General features: G+C 39.2%; 1 protein-coding gene across 4 annotated transcripts in view; it reads left to right on the top strand.

Moving 5' to 3' along the window:
• LOC102222637 (X-linked interleukin-1 receptor accessory protein-like 2) overlaps positions 1–18,529 on the top strand; it is a 392,716-nt gene extending 374,187 nt beyond the window's left edge. The window contains exons 10-19 of one of the 4 annotated variants that reach the window (XM_023328865.1): positions 3,386–3,526; positions 4,569–4,629; positions 7,055–7,164; positions 8,856–8,900; positions 11,293–11,438; positions 11,527–11,604; positions 11,687–11,803; positions 12,650–12,772; positions 13,525–13,761; positions 15,335–18,529. In XM_023328865.1, the coding sequence (XP_023184633.1) occupies positions 3,386–3,526; positions 4,569–4,629; positions 7,055–7,164; positions 8,856–8,900; positions 11,293–11,438; positions 11,527–11,604; positions 11,687–11,803; positions 12,650–12,772; positions 13,525–13,761; positions 15,335–15,433 (1,157 nt within the window). In that variant the 3' untranslated portion in view covers positions 15,434–18,529. Of the gene's footprint in view, positions 1–3,385; positions 3,527–4,568; positions 4,630–7,054; positions 7,165–8,855; positions 8,901–11,292; positions 11,439–11,526; positions 11,605–11,686; positions 11,804–12,649; positions 12,773–13,524 lie in introns of all 4 variants that reach the window. The other 3 variants (XM_005807613.2, XM_023328864.1, XM_023328866.1) reach the window with 3 other exon arrangements.
• The last annotated feature ends 1,342 nt before the right edge of the window (positions 18,530–19,871 follow it).

Raw genomic sequence — 19,871 nt, 5'->3', positions numbered from 1 at the left:
CTTGCTGAACAGTTACTTTTGTCTTATTTCAAGTAAACTAAGAAATCAGCACTAGAACATAAACCAAAATACTTTTTAAGATTTTGTATTTACAGTGCGAATGCTTTTTCAAAGAATAGTTCTGCTAAATAAGTCAGAAAAGCAAACAAATGAAAGCAGCGTTATTCTGAATTTGGCTAAATTAAATTATTCATTTGAAATGTCAGTAATGCAACATAATCATGTAATCAACTGTCAATTGAAACATAACACCCACCTTTTTCACTTTTTTTAACTTCTAAAACATTTGTTCAGTTAAGAAGAACTGATGCATGTTGGGACTTTGAATTCAGTCTGGATTTTAGTTTTAACCTGTGAGGACTAAACCTTTGAGTTCTAGTTCAAGATGTTCTTGAACAACTCGGCCATTTAGCCACTCAGTAGCTGTGTTTCCATTGACCATAGAATTGAGCAATTTGACATTTTGAAAATAAATGTACTTAGTGGGAACACAGCAGTTTTGAAAAAACTATTTTTTTGATGAAAAGTTTTGCCTCTAGGACGAAGTGTTTTTTATTTTTATTTTGGCCGTATCAAAATTGGCTAAATCTTTCTGTTCAGTTCAGTACGCTATTACTATGTTCCCCACTATGCGTCTCTTTGCTTTTATAATGTCTTTTGTAATAAAATATACTTGTATTGAGTTCATTTGACCATTTAAACAGGTTGTCTCATTGAGATCCAAGATCTCATTTACAAGAGAGACAATTTCAAACACAGCAGCAAAACTAATATAGTTTGTCTCAGTTAAATAAGATGAAAAGATACAAGCTAATTCAACTGCAACGTGTCTGATGAAACCTTAGAAGTAGTCGTGTTTTATTATTATTCACTATTGTCCGTCCATGCTGACGCATTAGTTTTGAGCCTGTGCCTTATGTCATTGGAAACATATCACTGTATCGAACTGCGTTAAGGAAAAGTCCCATCTGCACTCTGAAATGTGGATTTGGAGCAGAATTCCTCGCCGTGACTGGAAAAAAATCAATAAAGTGTGGTCGTGGAATGAAGTGTTTCCAGGAGAAGTTGGGGACGAGAAGAGCCAGCGTGTGTTTACTTGCGTGCGGGGGTGTGCGCGCGCGTGTGTGTGTGTGTGTGTTTGTGTCGGATGATGCGGTGATGGAGAGGGAGGCACAAATGGATCATATTTCCCAGGGTGTCATTCACCAGCCATGTTCCATTAATCTCCCATACACTCATATTGCCTACGAAGGCACCATCATTCATTCATACACACACTGCGTCTGAGATTGTGTCTGACATGTCGACGTGATTCCATAAGGCATGGCGCTTTGTAATACAGCATTAGTTTGTGTTTTTTGTTGTTTTTTTTTCTCTTAATTTTTGGTTTTGTAAAACACAAAATAGTTTGAATGGTTTCACGAAGCAAACATGTCAGTGTCGACACACAACCCAACCGAAGCAAACAGTTAAAACGTTTCAGTGTGCATGCACTGCAGATTAAACACACAACAGTTCACGCAAAGTGACTGTTCCTATAGAGAAGCACTGTGACCCAAAACATCAAGTCAACTTCAAGTGTTTGTTACAGAAGCTCTAACAGGCTGAGCGGTAACACTAAATCTACAAGTTCAACACAAACTGTGCAATGTCAGGGAACATGTGAGACTTGATCATGTCACACTGTGCTAGCTGGATTATTCTAAATCTGGTTATGCAAACTAGAAAAACAATTAGGGCTATTTATTAACTTGGCAAAATGAAGTGAGAGAGTCGTAGCCTGTTCTTGCTGAAAAGACATTAAAAAAAATCAAGAGAAAAATCATCAACTGGGGTCTTTTCAACTGGTAAACGCCTTAGACTCTTAAAAGGGCATATTATGTATTTTCTAGGCACATAGTATCATTGTATAGCACAATCAATTAAATATGTTACCTTCAGTTGTTATAAAAAGGCTATATATATCCAGCATACAAAGTCAAAGAAATTTGACTTTGTAATTTATTGCTTTGAAATCGGGCCTCTATCTCTTTAAGAAGCTCTTTCTGAAACTCCGCCTACAGGAAGTCATCACAACATGGCTCCTCTATTAACCCTTTAACAACGATTTTACCATTGTTGCACTGAGAAGTAGCTCCTATAATGAGCTCAGCTGTTCCACCAGTTGTTTGCTAATTGCTGCTGGCTAGTCTGAAGGAGTTGAGTGGCTGAGTGGATGATCTGAAGGAGGAGGAAGGCAGAGCTAGGTTCACCCAGGTGTTTAGCACAGATGAGTGGTTGCCATGGAGATTAAAGGATTTCTCAAACACATCACACTCCAGGTCTGTTTTGATGAGGCATAACATGCTCAAAAAGCCTATTTTACATAATACTGCCCATTTGAGTCGAAATCGAAACTCTACAGATCATTTCGCTACAGAAATCATTCTGTTTTATTAAAATAATGTGCGTTTAGTTTGCTGTTGATCAGGTGAACCTGAAAAATCTAAATACTTTCCGCTCCCACACCGGAAAAATGTTTGGACATCACTGATCTAAAGGCTTTACAATTCAGTACTCGTGTCAAACAGGAAATGACTTAAAATAAAAACTAACCAAGCAAGACATTATACAGATGAAATCAAGCAGTGACGGTGCGTATGTCACTAGCACCACCGCTTCCATTCAGGAAGTGATAGTAATCTCTTCGGGCTAAGCAGGGCTGTCTACCTAGCTTTATCTTTATCAGGGTTTTTTTAAGCCTTTCCTGATTCAAATTCATTTCCTCCCATGCAGCCATCAAGGACTGCCTTCTCTGACCTCCATTTAAAGCATTAAGTGGGTTGTTCATTTCGTCTTTCATCATGAACATTCAAACTGAATCACTCTTATGAAAGACACAAATATCCATAGTAGACAGCAGTCGTTAGCTGCTAGCTGATTTGACCCTAGCTTAACAACCCGTCTGCTTTGTCTATGGAGAGTTTTCTGCTCTAGTCACACAGCTCCTTTTATCTGTGCTGCACCGATAGGAATGATTGGCGGTCTCTGAATGATGCTTCTAGAGGCTGCTGTGACTCATCAAAAAAAATAATCATCCCAACTGGAAAGCCATTATTATCAGATTCTTTTTTTTGCGACTGAAGGAGATTCTGCTTAGAAAAAGGGCCACTCTGAAGGGAATTGAAGCTCCTGCTTATCTGTTCCTGAAAGTCAGGTTGCCGTAGATACCCTCAGGTGTTAGCGGAGTAGTTTGTTAAGAAGGACGAAGCAAAGTAAAATCAGAGAACACGAAAATAAAAGCTTTTACCTGTATTTACCTCCCACTTCAGCTGGAATTCCTCACACAGTTAGCCGATAAGGATCTCATGGGTTGTGCGTTCTCTCCCCGCTGTATCTCTGGCAGATATGTATCGCCTGGAGCTGGCGGGCGGCCTTGGGGTCATCCTGCTGCTGCTGGGGATCCTAACTGCGCTTTATAAGTGCTACAACCTGGAAATCATGCTCTGCTACCGCAGACACTTCGGGAGCGACGAGGCTGAAGATGGTGAGCTGCTCGGCATTCCTCCGGGGGATTCTTCATGGTATTTGACGGGAAACGCTTAACCTGTGGAAAACGGAGTCAGCATTCCTCTCTAAGAGAAATGCTACAGTAGTAGCCAGAAGCTGTATAACTGACTACATAATTTCACATTTTGTGAATAACTTTGCCCAATGGAAACGCGCCACCTTTTATTGTCAATAAAAAGTTTTATCATTAGGATAAGGGAGTTTGTTGGCCATATCGAAATTGTTTTGTTTGTTTTTTTTTCACAAAACTACAATGGAAACACTTTGTTTGCGTCACACGAGTCAAATGATCAACAACCGGAAGTTACTGCTGCCGCAAACCACAAAGAAGACGACGACGGAAAGTGGTTGGACAGTGAGTTTTAATGACTTTATTGTGTGAACAAAAGTATACATGCGATTCTTAGTTAATGGAAACACCGCAATTGTGAAATTGCGAGGGGGGGGGTTAGGGTTTATATTAGCGGAATATTGGCGCCATTTCCATTACAAAGGTGCACAAATCTTTGTTGACATTCTGCTAATGTGGAAAAACACAATTTTGCAATTGCTGTGTTTCTGTTAAATAAAAAGCGTAATTAAATTCCCACATGAATAAGTTTGTTCATGTAATAATTAGAAATCATGCGTACCATCATCCTCCAATTACTTCCTGTTGTCGTCTTCTTTGCGGTTTGGGCCAGTAGTGACATTCGGTTGTTGATCACGTGACTCATGTGATGTGAAAACACCGTTTCCATTGCGGTTTTGCAAAATAAAACAATTGCGATATGGCCAGAAAAACCACCTCATCGTAGTGGAAAAACTTTTTATCCAAAGACATGAGCTTTTTCTATATTGTCATGTTTCAATTAGGCAAATTCATTTTCATAATTTCCATTTGCGCAGTTTTGTGGTCAGCATAAATGCCGCTTATGACAAAATTTTGCGTACATTTGCAACGGAAGCACAGCTAGAGAAGCGACGGGTTTGAGTCCATGCAGTTTGTCTTCATCATCAGTTTTCTTTTCTCTCCCCAGACAACAAGGAGTACGATGCCTACCTGTCCTACACTAAGGTGGACCTGGACTCTTTGGGCAGGTCAGACTAATACATTTGAATTAAACAGTGTAATATCTTTACAACGTTCACTTTATTCAAATAAATTAAGTGGATTTAGCTTTTCTTCACCTACTTATAAGCATTTTGAGGTACAAATGAGCCTAGTTAATTTGAAATAATGTGAAGAATGGGTCTATTTTCAGAGCAGTAAAGCTCTTATAGCAGTAAAGCCGGTTTTTTTCATGGGCATTTCCCTGCACCATGAGGGAGTTGTATGTTAATTTTCTTGACAAACCGCACTCTTAGTTTTACTGAGAAACAGTTAGAAAACTATCACTGCTCTCTATATCTTCTGTTTGTCTGAGTAAGAAATGAATTTTAAAAAAGCAGAAGCCAGGAACTGTTCCAATCAAGAAGCTTTCTTTTTTATAAATGTAGTTTCAAGTTATGAAAATGTTTCTTCAGGAAGATTTGGGGTTTATTACATGTACAAAAAGTAACCTTTGGGCTGTTCCAGTAATTACATATTATTCAGATTTAATAAGTTACACTCACCAAAATTGTGCAAGATAATGTTAATTATCAGTTAATTTAGACTTAGACTTAGACTTAGACTTAGACTTTATTGTCATTTTGCATACACAGGGTGTATACAGAACGAAATTTTGTTGCATACGGCTCAGGACAGTGTTTTGAGGTTCCAATGCTGTGAGGTTACTCCAGAATAAAATAAAATACAGTATAAAATATGAATATAAATATGAATATAAAATATAAAGTGCAGGACTGACAGTAAAATGGAAGTTATTTAGCTCTGTACATGTGCAAGGTATGAAGTGGAGACCAGTTTTTGAGTGCAGTCCAGTTAAGAGTTCAGCAGTCTGATGGCAAGTGGAAAAAAGCTGTTTCAGAACCTGGTGGTCCTGCACCGGATGCTGCGGAACCTCTTTCCAGAGGGCAGCAGGGAGAACAGTCCATGGTGGGGGTGTGAGGGGTCACTGACGATGTTTCGGCCTCCGGACACGCAGCGCTGGGATGAAATGTCCTGAATGGAGAATTCATAAATTTAATGACAGCTGTAAAAGAAAAGTGAGGCAACAAGTTTGCACATATTTTGTAAGTAAGGAGATTTGTGCTTTGTGACGGTGAAGAATAAGAGATAAAACTTTCGCAAAGATTTGCAAAATAAATGTTTCTTAAAGCCCATCAGCTCTGGAGCTTACAGTCAGAAGTTTACCATTTCATTCTGGGTGTTTATTTGAACTCTTTCTGAGGGGTAAAATGATCACACACCAAGCAACTGGGATGATTATTTAAAAGAATTTGATTCACATGTTTGAACTTTTTATGGATTTTCGCTCATCCATAACGGGTCAAAATTATAGCCACGGCCTCAAACGCACACACACATCCCAGGCTCTTGAATATTTGACCACCTCTGAATTTTGTTGAGCTTATTTGAGTCGATTTTCAGACTCCAACCTTCCAGCATGCGCTGCAGATTTTCAATAGACTTGATGTCAGGGATTTGTGAAGGCCAGTCCAGCCTGCTTTAAACATTAAACATGATGTTTTGGTCCCATTTTTCTCTGTTGAAACAACCAGTCTTATCCAGGCTTCATCTATTTAGCTTCTCTAAAACATTCTGAATAGAATGGGCTTCAGCACCTCTGGCAGTAAAACAGCCCCACAGCATGATGCTGCCACCACCAGGCTTACTCTCAGTCCTCTTTGTATTCTTCACATTTAATTCCTAATATTTTGCAAGTCCAAGAGTTTTACCTTATATTAAGAGATTCATGTTTCCATTACCAAAACTTGGGTAGCAATCTACTCAAGCTACCATAGCTATCTGATGGAAGTAAATATAATATTTTAATAAGTTAAACATCTAAATTAAACTCCGGTAGATTGAAGGTTTGATTCCAAGTTTTAGGGTCAGGATTCGAAACGACTTTTAAATCAGAAACCAATTTTACTCTTCAATCGGTCCAGAGATTCTGTTTGCCTAAATGACGTGGCTGACAAGAGGAAAATACACTGTAAACATATAGAATTTTTTTTTACAAGTATATAAGGTTCTATACTGTATCAAATTCCATCATTTTATATATAAACAAAAATAGGTTTGTCCATCATTTTTTTTAGGTTACGTTAGCTCAGCTGCTTGGCTTCTTCTTAGATAAAAAAATAAAATAAAATAAAATTATAATTTTCCTCCCAAAAAAGACATTTTGAGCATTTTGAACTGATTCAGAATTCCCAAGACTAGAAATTGCAACTCTCTATAGACTTTTTTTTTGTCTGTACCTCTATTAGACACTGACTGTCACATTTTCTCAGCAGAACCCCACTCCCAAACATGTGAAGTAGCCTTTTAAATAAGTGGAGCTGTGAGCAGTGGCCCCAATGTTTTTTATTTCAGTCTGGAATAATTTTTTTCTCCATTTTTCTCTTCTGACAGGACGAGCAGCGACGAGGAGACCTTTGCTCTGGAGATTCTGCCGGATGTTCTTGAAAAGCATTACGGATACAAACTATTTATACCAGACAGAGATTTAATACCCAGCAGTAGTAAGTATCATTCCATTTATCAACCTCCTCTCTCTCTCTCTTACACACACACACACACACACTCTCTCTCTCTATAGGTCACTGTAATCCCCAATCCCCAGAATTCATCAATCTGTCAGAATAAATAAAAATGTGTGCAGAGCTTCATCACAGCGCACTTACTGCTGAACTAATCTATCTCTGTCGGCTCTCAGGTGTACATCACGTATACACAAGGAAACATACATACAGTAGTTTTCCTACTTAAATGAAGCTTTATCTCACTTTCAATCAGAAGCTAGCGTTCACATTTGTCTGTGTCTTCTGAGGTCACGTCAAATACTCAGTACAGACTACAGAGTCTACACAGGACTGCATATCATTCATACACATTCACAAAGGGTGCAAAAATTTGCAAAACACTTGCATATATATGTATATAATGTAATTGTGATTAATTTGCTCTTGTTAGTTCTGTAAAGTCCAGTGTAAATGAAATAAAACCCAAAATGTCCGACTGGCTTCATTAAGATTCCGTTTGTTTTTAAAACATGCTGCTATTATTGGCATCTCAGTTGAACTGAGATTGTACTGCATTAGTTTCATTGTCTGATTATCTTGATAGATATGTTATTGTTATTGTTAGTGTTGGTATGATGGTAGCCTGGCCATTTTCTACGCTAATGGCAACGAACCGGCAAATTACGTACGACCAAACGTTAGCAACTGGGTAAAATTTAAAACCTCAGAGTCCATGCATCCATGAAGCAATCATTTCTCAATAGCATCAGAAGCAACACACATCCAGGTGACCAATTACAGCTGATTTCAATGATGAAGTTACACTTAGGCCTTATTCAAATATTTGTAGCTGTGCTATATATTTGATCTTGGTCTAGGCAAAGGAAAACTGTATAAAATTGCTTTAAGCTTAGATTGAAAATTATGTTAAACTGACAAAAATGCCAGAAAGCATAAATAAAGACTTTACAAGCTTCATGTGATCTAATATAATAAACTAATGCATTTTTTTCCCAACTGCTTCAATAATATCAGTGTGTGGAAAATATCTAGCATTGTCCCTTGAAAGTAACTAAATAAGGGAAGAGGAGTAAAGAAGAGAAAACTTTAACATGTTCACACTGTACTGATGAATATAAACAGGCATTTTTATCCAAAGTCTGATGTCAACGTGATTCCTCTATATTATTAGAGATAAGCTCAGTTTGTTTCATAAGATAAACCTCGGCTATACTACAGGAAACATGATGTCTGACTGGGACTACAAGACACAGCACCTCTGACTTAGAGTTGTTCATAAGACAGAGAGGAATGACAGAATGCGTCAGACCAAAATGGAGAAAGGAATTGAATTTTTATTCTATATAATATTGATAAAAGAAAGAATAATCCACTTTAAAAGCTCTAGTGGGTCTCTACCTCCAAAACTGATTTTCAAAAAAAGTTTATATTTTGAAACAAATACCTACTGACGCTTTTTAGATATAAAAAATGCCTTAAAGACAAAATATTCATTTCCACACATTGAAACCCACACAACAGGTGTGAATTAATCTTGAAATGTGTTGATCTTGAACCTTAGTCTAGCAAAACTAAGAGGAAATCTGTATTGAGGCAATGTTTGTACAGCTATGTGTTAATTATAAACTGTAAGTGTTGTAATCCTTGAAATTATTCCATTTATCAAATAGGAAGAGTAGCTGTGATCCTGAGTGACCTAAAACAGGAAAGACAAGGTCTGTATATTTTTATTCGGTGCATGTAAACATGTGGTTTAAACTTTACAGAATAAAATAGTCAATGTGCCATTACTTTTAGCCAAATTATTAGCTTATGTTCTAAAAGTTCCAAGAAAAATGAATTCATAGTCAACATAACTACTGCGTGACAAAGTAAAAACCCTTTGCCCTGGTTTTACTATTGGTTTACAAATAAACATAAATTGCCACTTAAATATGGCTCTTGATGAATAACGTTGCCCCACATAGTTTGCTGTTAGCTAAATCTGGGTTTCTAAGGAAAAAAAATCATGAAAAAAGTCAGAGGTTTCACTGCTGCCCTAAAAACATCCCTGAAACAAATGTCTGCTGTTCATAAATACGCACACACACATCGAGAGGAACAGAGAGCAGGAGTGCAACACCCACCAAGAAAGAGCGATGCGCCTTTTTTTCTTTTTTTCTTTTCCAGTGTTTCTTCCAAAGCCGGTGGCGGAGCAGACCTTGAACACACCATTCAATTATCCAGCCCACTTAGCGCCTCGGAACGAACACGAGGGCGCAAAAATAAATAACGAGAGCGAAAAGAGGTGGCGGCACGGTCACTGGTCTGTGCTGTTTTATTAATTGATTAACATAATCCTCACAAACGGAGATGAGGAAGGGGTCGGGGGGGGCGGGGGGGGGGTGAAGGGCGAGAGGAGCGAGAAAAGAGCGGAGGGAAGAGAGAGAGAGATTAAACGAGCGATGGAAGAGGCGCATCAGAGGCAGGGAAGAAAAGGGCTGAATTCGGGGATGTTCTGTACTATTTGTGCCTCTCAAATTGAGCGTGAAATTGCAATGTGTTGTTGGAGAGTCTCTGTCATTAATTCAGTTAGCAGGTGAAGACGTGACAGAGGAGAATGGAGCGGTGACACAGAAAGAGGTGGGGGGAGATCTGTTGTTCACAGACGCACAAAGACAAACAATAAGCAATTTTAGCGTCACGTGTTGCAAAAACCGACACGGAGAACGCCGCAAACAACTAACTGGAAATGAGGTGTAACAGGAATAACTGTATTTCTGTGTTTCCACATGCAGCCGCCTTCAGCCCCTGACCGATATGTTTTCCATCAGCAAAATGCTAAGAAACCACTTTCTGTTTTGTCAGTCAAAACATCTATCACAAGGGGTTCTGTCACATAATCACCATGTCAGTTATTCAGTCATTCACTACCTACGGTGGATGTCCTGTGGAAATCAGGCCGTGGGACGAAAGCAAACAATAAAATATAATGCTTTAGGAGAGGATTCTTAAGGGGAGCTCTGATCTTTAAATAAAAAAACCCACACCTACAGGAAGCAATCATTTCTCAATAGCCAAGGGCCCAGACCCTGTAGACCAGGGGTCTCAAACTCCAGTCCTCAAAGGCCGCAGTCCTGCAACTTTTAGATGTGTCTCTGCTGCACCACACCTGAACAGAATAATTAGATCATTAGCAAGACTCTGGAGAACTGATCTACACAAGCAGGAGGTAATTAAGCCATTTCATTCCAGTGTTTTGTACCTGTGGCACATCTAAAAACTGCAGGACTGCGGCCCTCGAGGACTGGAGTTTGAGACCCCTGCTTTAGACGAAGCAAAGTGTAGCTGGTCTTTACCAGGCTGTCACTGAACATGTCATAGGGTCATATTGGATCTTCCAGAATAATCAAACGACTCAATGATAGAGCATGATGACTTCTTTGGCTAGATGGGTTATGTGAAGGCAAGTCACTTATGGCTGCTTATTTCACACCCATACTAAGGGCCTAACATCAAGCACATCCTCTAAGCCAGTTCGTCCTACATTGAACCTCAATGCAATGTGAAGTTTATTCATCAATGTCGCAGTGCATCAAATGTGACCAAAAGTTTGACTCATTGAATTGTCTGCTAAATAGTTGCTAAACCCTATTCTGTCATGATTTGACACTGGGAAACATCTGGTTCTGCATTCAAAATCAAGAGGTCTGTTAGTATCAAATCATCTAGTATGCCCCCTAGTGGTTGAGATTATTATCTGATTAAGAAGTCAATCACAAAGTTGTGTCAGAATGTCTCGCAGATGCAAAGGATCTTGACTTAGGTTTAATAGGTCTTTGTACATCACTCAATCAATCAATCAAGTTTATTTCTATAACGCATTTCAGCAACAAGGCAGTTTGAAGTGTTTTACATCATAAAAACACAAAAGTACATGTTATATTGTTGGAACTAGTGGCTACATGAAGGAGGGCTCCGATGTCACAAAGGTTACAGTTGACCAAAACAGTCCACACTCTTCTTGTTAATCTATGTAAATTAATGGATTATCATCATAGCCAAGATTATTCCTTATGGATCTTTATTGTTGCTCTGCATAAACACTCCTCTCTCTCTCTCCATCAGCCTACATTGAGGACTTGGCGCGCAGCGTGGAGCAAAGCAGACGCTTGATCATTGTTTTGACTCCAGAATTTGTTGCCAAAAGAGGCTGGAGCATCTTCCAGATAGAGACGCGTCTCCACTCCATGCTGGTTACAGGAGAGATCAAGGTGTGATTCAATCTTACGCCTCCTTTCCTGTTTGATTCAAGTGTTAAGAAGGTCCTACATTGTTCTTCCCTCATCACCGTTTGCCCAGGTGATCATGATAGAGTGCGCAAACTTGAAGAATGTCATGAACTACCAAGAGGTGGACGCACTGAAGCATACGATCAAGGTATGGAGATCATGGCATTCGATGGAGGACAGGAGATGCGGGAAGCGGCATCAGCGCTAACGTTTGCTGTTCTTCTCGGAAGGTCTTATCTGTTATCAAGTGGAGGGGTCCAAAGAGCAACGAGCTGTCCTCCAAGTTTTGGAAGCAGGTGGTCTATGAGATGCCGGCTAAACGCAGAGAGACTCTGTCCAGACGTCAGGTACCATGCAATAAAAACTGAACCATGTTTCTGACATTTTTGTTGTAAAACATGCAGTAGGAGCTTAAGAAATGTACAATTCTGCACCGTTAGGATCTTAGTTGGGAACCAACACTGCAGACATATTCAAGTCTGCAGTTATTCATACTGTGGGTGGGCATTTATCACATCGTTCATCATGTACCGCGATTGATTTCTTATAAGAATTTGATTCATAGTCGTCATGAAAAAGGTAATTTAATACAGCTTAAAAACGCTCAGTAGTTAAGCAATCAATCTGTTGGGATTGATTGCTTAACTATTTTCTCCACTGTTTATTCAATAAAAGCATCAATAAATCTGAAAACACAGTTACTGTGTGCAGCTTAGTGATATAAATCACACTTCTTTACATGCCTGGTGTCCTAAGATATTTCATTACCGACTCCAATGTTATTCATGAGCATTATTTGTATTTGCGAGACTATAATTGCTGTGAGACACAGTCACAGCAAAACACCTAAGAAGATGGAATAAATAGTTGTTATTGTCACTTATCATTATCACAATGGCATCACAAAATATCATGATGAAGCTGAAAGTCCATATTGCCCACCTCTAATTCATACCTCAAACCAAGACACTTTGCTTGGATTCATGAGCAACAGGGAACACACTCTGAGGCATTTGGAAGAATTGGAGAAGCATCGTGAAACCGTGATGTTAGCCATCCATCCATCAATAATAACCAACCGTGAATAGCAGTTACTGTAGGTTTGCTACTCACTGACTTCTCTACGGTTAAGATGGTTTTAGTTCCTGGTAGATTCTGATCAGGAAAAAAAGAAAACTCTTTCCCGTTTACAGGTAATGGACTCCGGTGAACAGGGCCTCTTTGGTGACCTACAGACCACTGTCTCCACCATCGCCATGACGACCACCTCTGCCTCACTAGCGCCCCCTAACGAGAATCGCCATGGCCATCATCAGGTCAGTGAATGCCGACAGCAATTCGAACTCTTGGCACACATTCAACTACAATAAGTGTTTTTAATGTTCTGATTAAAGCAACACTTTGAACTTTACTAGAAGTCAAAGTGCAAGAAAACAAAAAAAATCTCTAAGGTGCTGCGTATTTTAATTTATCTATCACTATTATGTTGTAGAAATCAGTTTTCACTCAAATTGTTTATTTTTTGTCAAAAATTCACATTTTGTTCATCATGGTTGATTTGTAAGCGCAATAAAAGGGTAAAACATCCAACGGAGTGAAAACCTTTATAGGCACGCTACGTCAAAATATGATAAACTTATTTTTAATAATTAGTCAAACACATTCTGCGGAAGTGGCGACTCGGAAAAAATGACTAACCCAAGCCAAAAATAACACAGCAGCAACAGGATGCAATGAACTGATGACAAAAATATCATCAGTCTCAGATAACAATACAACATATAGGTGACACTTTTATGTCGAATGATTTTAGTCAAATTCTTTTCTATTCTGTGGTGTAGCTCGTCTGATGTATCCTTCCTCTTCATTGTTTCTAAATGTTTAAGATAATAAAGGATCATTTTTTTCCCCAATTTTAATTCCAAATTGTCCTTATTTTGTTCTCTGTTTTTCAAATGGCTTGTTTTCATAGCTCATCCCGAGAGGAAGTGTGAAAATCTAAACATCGTGGCAACCTTCTGGAAAATCCCCAGCTACATTTCTTTTTTTCTTCTTTTTTAACTCGCAGGTTGCCTTGGCAACGGAGATCCCTGACTACAACCAGATGACCTTGCCACTGGGAGGGGGTCACACTGCTACGGCTGCCCAAATGCGGCACTTCTGCCGCAGCTACGAGTTCCAGCTTCCCCCACAGCCTTCCATGTCGCCCCCGCTCCCGCTTCCCTCCACGGTGCAGTTCTCCACCCTGGGCCCCGGGGGGCGCCATGTCTATTGCAACATCCCCATGACACTGCTGAATGGACAGGTGAGGGAACCTGTGTCTTCCTGTTTTTTCTCGTTCCTAGACAGCCTCTTAACACCCACCATCTGCACAGAGTATCCTTTTGTAATGATCCATGCTGTTATGTGCTTGCGTGTGCTCAGAGTTGAAATCAAATAAAAATAAAAGCCCTCTTTTCTCCCCAGGGGTTCAGAGCAGTTCACTGGGGAACAAGAGGTCTGTTTGGATAAAAGAGAAGATAAAAGAAACATTGTTTCATTTTGTGTATCGCTAGAATATGTGTTTATTCTAAAAGTAGAAATTGGGACAGGATGATGATAAACAGTAGGCTTGGACTAGTATTCATATCCCTCAAACTTCTCCACATTTTGTCACGTTGGTACCCCAAACTTTAATGTATAGTAATTTAAAGGGATTTAATATGGTGAACCAAACCAGTGCATAATTGTGAATCGTATACGTTTTTTTCAAATTTTCTTTACATTTACAATTCTGGAAAGTTTGATACGAGTTTTAACCAGAATAAAGCCAGAGCAAACAAACTGCCTGCAAAAGTCATATTATTATTATAAATCCTTTATTCTTACAGGAGACTCAAACCAAATACTTTGAAAAACCCGTTTCCCCACCTTTACCTGTGGCGGCGCTGCATTAAGAACCACTGAAGGAAACAATCCCAGAACCTCAGAAGAAGACATGAGCGCAACTTCTTTCTTCACAAAACATAAACAAAAACAACCTCAGATTGTAGGATTTCTCTCTTGTCTTACCAAGAGTCATTTCTCCCATAAGCACTAGAATAGGGCGTTTATATTTGCTTGTATTTACCCAGAATGCCCTGCACAATAGACTCCTTCCTGCTTTTGGAGCAGTCTCTGGTCCGCTTGGCATTCATTTTTGCATTCGAACCAGGCCAGAGTTCACTTCAACTAAACGGAGGCCCAGGCTTGTAGATGGACCAGAGTTCAGTTTGTTGGTCCGAATCAGAGTTTGATTATTCACATCTCCCCAAACGAACCGGACTTTCTAGACAAACAAACCAGAGTTGGATTAAAGCAGACTGGATTAAATCCCGGTGAGAATGTTTGGTTAGGGCTGAAAGCTAACAATATGTTCTGAAATGCCCAACATCCAATCTGTGTGAGTTTAAGCTCTATTGCAAAGACAAATTGTCAAAAATGTCACTGTTGGAGATGTACTAATCTGGTAGAGACATAAAGGCTTGCTGCTGTAATTAAAACCAAACGTAGTTCTTTGACGTATTAACTCAGGGAAGGATTCATGCATACCTCACTTTTCAGGTTTCTATTTGTAAAAGATTTCAAATCTTGGAACCTTCTGCTTGTCAATCACAAATATGCAGTACTTTGTGTTGGTCTACCATATAAAGTCCCAAGAAAATATGTTGAAGTTTGTCAATGTGACAAAATGTGAAAAGGTTTAAGAAGTATAAATACTTTTGCGAGACTCTGTCTGTAGATAAGGCATTAAACATTTAGCATGCAGTAGCAATGTGTCTCTTAGAGTTATGCTGTAGGTTTTTGTTCGGACATATGTAGGAGTGTATTGTTGACACCTGTGGCTCTGTGTTTGCCAGGTGTCTCAGAGCAGTACGCTTGGGAAGAAGCCAGACCTCCACCTGAACAGCACCTTCGTACCGCTCACCAGCAGAGAACTAAGCTCTGACATCTGGTAGACTGACGGCTCAGTCGGTACCCATTTACGGACCGCTGGGCAGACGCCTTCTGGTGGATTGCTTGTACAACTGGACTTTGTTTGGGGGGGGGTTGACTTTGTACAGACTTGGGAGTTAGACGGCTCCTCGAAGACTGCCTGAGGACTGCTACTGGGTCACTTCATACCACATCATGAACAAAGAACCTTAGTGGAATCTTAAGAGTACTGGATAAAAACAAATTCTAAGAACAATTGCTCTCTGTGATGAGGGGAGTGAACTGGCTGCAGATTGACACCAGCTTGGATTGACTGACCAACAACATGGCCCACTGGGCAGAGGAAAATTGAGTTTTTAGACAGATGCATGGATAAAAGTACTAGAAAAGACTGAACAGGGTCCAGGAACCCTAAATGATTAGTATGTGCAGACTCTAGGGACTCTGTTTGTCCAGACAGCTGCCAAGTTGCATCTTAGAGCACAAAAAGGTTTCTTGATCGCAGATTGTTCTCACACCAGCTGCTATGGAAACTGGTTGACTTGGAGGCTACTCTCCACAGAAGGGTCAGTCGGCTGAATTCTGTCATTCTTTTCCTGAATGTAGGTCAGTCCTTGGGAAATCAGTCTACCTGTTGACTACTGTAGGTGTTTTGGGAAAATACTCCACCTTAAAACAACAGTCAACCTCTTGAAGCACTATAACTAGCTAGCTGGTTTGGCTCATAGAAACCGAGCTGGTTGACTTTGAAATGTTTTTTTTTATATACAATGTAAACCATTAACTAAAATAGCAGAGATTTTTCTAGGAAACATTCAAATAAATAGCTATCATCTAACTGAAGGCTAGCTAACTGAAAGCTAGCTTTCAGGTAGCTAATAGGTTTCAGTTAGCCAATTGAAACCTGTTATGATTGTACAACTGAAAGCTAGCTAACTGAAAGCTAGCTACCTTCCAGTTAGCTAGCTTTCAGTTAGAAAGCTAGCTAACTGACAGCTAGTTTTCAAATAACTGAAAACTAGCTTTCAGTTAGCTTTTTCTTAGAAAATTTTAGAAAAGGTTTTTAGTTTTTTTTAAAGTTTTCATTTAGCTAGCTTTCAGTTGTACAATCATAACAGGTTTCATTTGGCTAACTGAAACCTGTTAGCCTAACTGAAAACTAGCCTTCAGTTACCTAACAGCTTTCAGTTGGTGGTAGATGGTAACCGGCTACCATAACCTCCAAATGTAGTCGACTGGAAGCAAACGGAATCGGAGATTATCCGCAACCACCGAACTAAATCGTACTTCGACTTGGCTTCCTTTCTATTTGCATGACCCACCCATTTAAATACCAAAAGAGGATCCAACAAACACAGGTAAAAGAGAAAAATGACACAATCATTTGTTGCAGCCTTTTTTTGTTTTTATAATGAACCTGTTGTGTTGATGCGGTATGTTTTGTTTTCTGTCCGGCCATGGCGTGATGGTTAAAAACTGACAAAAAGGGAAAAAAAGGAGGCTTCCCTCCGATAAAAATTTTGATATTTATTTGATCATGTTTAATTTAAGAGTTTAATCCTCTTCGACTGTTTTTTTTTTTCCACAAAGATTTGTTTTTACTGCCTGTTTGTTACAAGAATCTCTGTACAGCTTTCCATTACTTCTGTATAGATCCGAACATGACAGTGATTTCTTCTCTAGGTTTTCCACTAGCGTCAACGTGCTCCAGAGGCGTTCCGTTTTTGTTCTCTTCCTCGTTTTTACAGACAGGTCGATGGATCGCCCCTACCGACGGACTGATGTTTTAAACTCTAGCGCCGCCTGTCAGCCGAAGGGGGGTAGGGCGGTCCCACCGCAGAAGCCGCTCTAAAACTACAAGCTGAATCAAACATTCTTCTTTTTGAGCTTTAAAAGAAATAGTTTAGACCGCAATATTTAAGCAATGTGGATAATGTTTTGAATTCACACAAAGGTACTGTCATTGTCCTATTAGAGCCAATGAAATTCTGGACATTTTGAGGTTGTTTGATACAATAATTACTTATGAGTTGTTATATTCGATGGCAATATACGGTATAATAGTTGTTTTTCTTTTCCCTTTTCTGCTCATTTCTTGGACTATACTTTGAATATATTTGTTGACATTATTTAACTGAAAGCAAATAAAAATGCATTAGTTGTTTTATTAACTTTTGATGTCTGTCACTTGTTTCTCTGCTTCAAACCCAACTCCTTTACTTTCAGATCCTCTCCTTTTTCTGCCCTTTCACTTCCTCTGCAGCAACGGCTCATATTTCTCAATATTTCTGAGGCGTGTTGTACCACTGATCTCTAGATTTTGTTTCGTTTGGTGTTTATCTTATCTCACCTCTGAATAACTGTGTGTGACGTGTTGCTGCAGCTGCCAAAAGTCCAACAGCCCAAAAAAAAAAGGTATGGTGAAATTAAACCACACAAGTATGACTAACTGCCAGTATATAGAGAAAAATACATTTTTAAAGGGTTTAAAACAGCTAAATATTATGATGGTGGACTTTTTAGAACAAAAATTCAGTGCTTTTGTACATACATCCCTTTTCTGTGCAGCTTTTTAGGCATGACTTTGATGAGACATCATTAGGTAACGCCTTTATTTCTATTGCTAAGAAGTGACAAGGGTTTTGCATCTGGCTTCAGTATTGTTGGTGAAGTAGTGAAGAGTGATTTTTGGTGTGAGGAGCGTGTAAGGGTGTTTCCCAGGGCAGCATTAGGAAGGGGGCAAACAAATATCAGGTTTTTAAAAAGTTTTAATATCGCCCATTTATTGGTCGGTTATGCCCTGAGAAAGTTTAGATTTTTGCGTTTTTGTCTGGCGCGTGTGGTCAGTGGGAACTGGACACTTCCCTGTTGTAAACAGGAAGTCTCAGCTTTCTGATTAAATAAGCAAAATTAAAAACTCTGGGGGGGAGGGTCTTATCGCTGTCAATCAGACTGTTCGGACTGCAGAGTCTGATGTGAAGGCTTGTTAGCATGGTCACCGATAACAGTGATTAAACGGTCTTCCTGTAATTAACTGTCATTAACACATTTAGTTTAGCAGCACATTCATAAGGTTGATTGACAGCGATGGGACCCTCCTCCTGGCTCTGATTGGTTGTTTTTGGTCGGGAGCGATGCATTTCTGAAGAGTGGTTCAGGGAGGAGGTGGAGGATATCGATCTTTTCACAGATTGTCTGTCTCATATTATGCCATCATAACATGGTGACAGTGTTAAACTAAAAAATTACTAAAAGTTAAGTGCTGCAGCTTTAAGGCTTGAACTCATCCTTGACTTGTTTTTGTTCATATTTGCATGCACGCAAACATTAATCCCAACTTCCTCGCATTGTCAAAAGTCCTTTAGCAAAAGCTCCTCGCAAATGTCAAAGTGAACTCAAAGCATTTTCTCCACAGCGGTTCAGCTTTTCTACACTCTGAAACATTCCTCTAAGAGGACTTTGTCCTTTGGAAGTGCTTCGTTTTCTCGTTTATTTCACTGAAATTTATTTTACGGTCAACATACGAGTCAGAATAAAAGGCATACATTTCAAATTGTTTTTTCATACCAACACTTTCTACTAAACCGTCAGAAGTAGTAAAATCTTTATTTCAAACATGTCAAATGTTGTATATAACTGGCATCACACAGGATGTCTTCTCTGTTTATGTCCTTGGGCTTCCCTGTGGCATTTTCCTAGTGTTTGTAATCTCTGCTCTCTTTCAGTCAGCTGTTTTTATTTTTTATAAGGCATCAATTAATTTTTCTTTTTGTGTGCCTACAGCTTCATTTGTAGTTTAAATGAACAGTAGCTGTTTCCAGTAGCCATAAAATTGAACAAATTGAAATTACAACAACAACAAAAATGTATGGAAACACTGCAGTTTAAAAAAAAAAAAAAACTCAAGTATTTTTTTATTTTGTTTCTTGAAGGTTTTTGCACTGGGATGAGATGGTTTCAGCCGCATCAAAAAAGGCGTATGTTGCAAAACTGCAATGGAAAAATGTTATTTGCATCACAGGAGTCACGTGATCAACCACCGGAAGTTACTACTGGTGAAAACAACAAAGAAGACAACAGGAAGTGGTAGGAGGAGGATGTTTTTGGCTTTTTTTACTTTTGTTTTTTTCAGGCAATGTGCAGCTGGTTCCTCCAGAGCTCTCACAGCATCACACAGTTCATAAAAAGTTGTGTGTCTTTCTAAAGTGTTCAATCCAAAGCTCTTCTGTAAAATGGCCGACTACAATTTCCCCAAAACGCTCCATATGCAGCTGCTCCCAAGTAGGCGGGGCTTGTTGCTCCAAAGCCTGACTAAGATGCTGATATCTCCTCTGATTGGCTGATAGACGAGCGCCAGCATCATGATTGCTTAATGAATATATCCATCGCTGACATTATTTTTAATGACTTATTGTGTGAACAAACTTATTTCAATTTATTATTTAGTGGAAACACCGCAAT

Source organism: Xiphophorus maculatus, chromosome 23, assembly GCF_002775205.1.
Source record: "Xiphophorus maculatus strain JP 163 A chromosome 23, X_maculatus-5.0-male, whole genome shotgun sequence".
Taxonomy (NCBI): Eukaryota; Metazoa; Chordata; class Actinopteri; order Cyprinodontiformes; family Poeciliidae; genus Xiphophorus; species Xiphophorus maculatus.
Note: the sequence above shows the minus strand (reverse complement) of the source record. Positions and strands in the feature narration are given on the sequence as shown.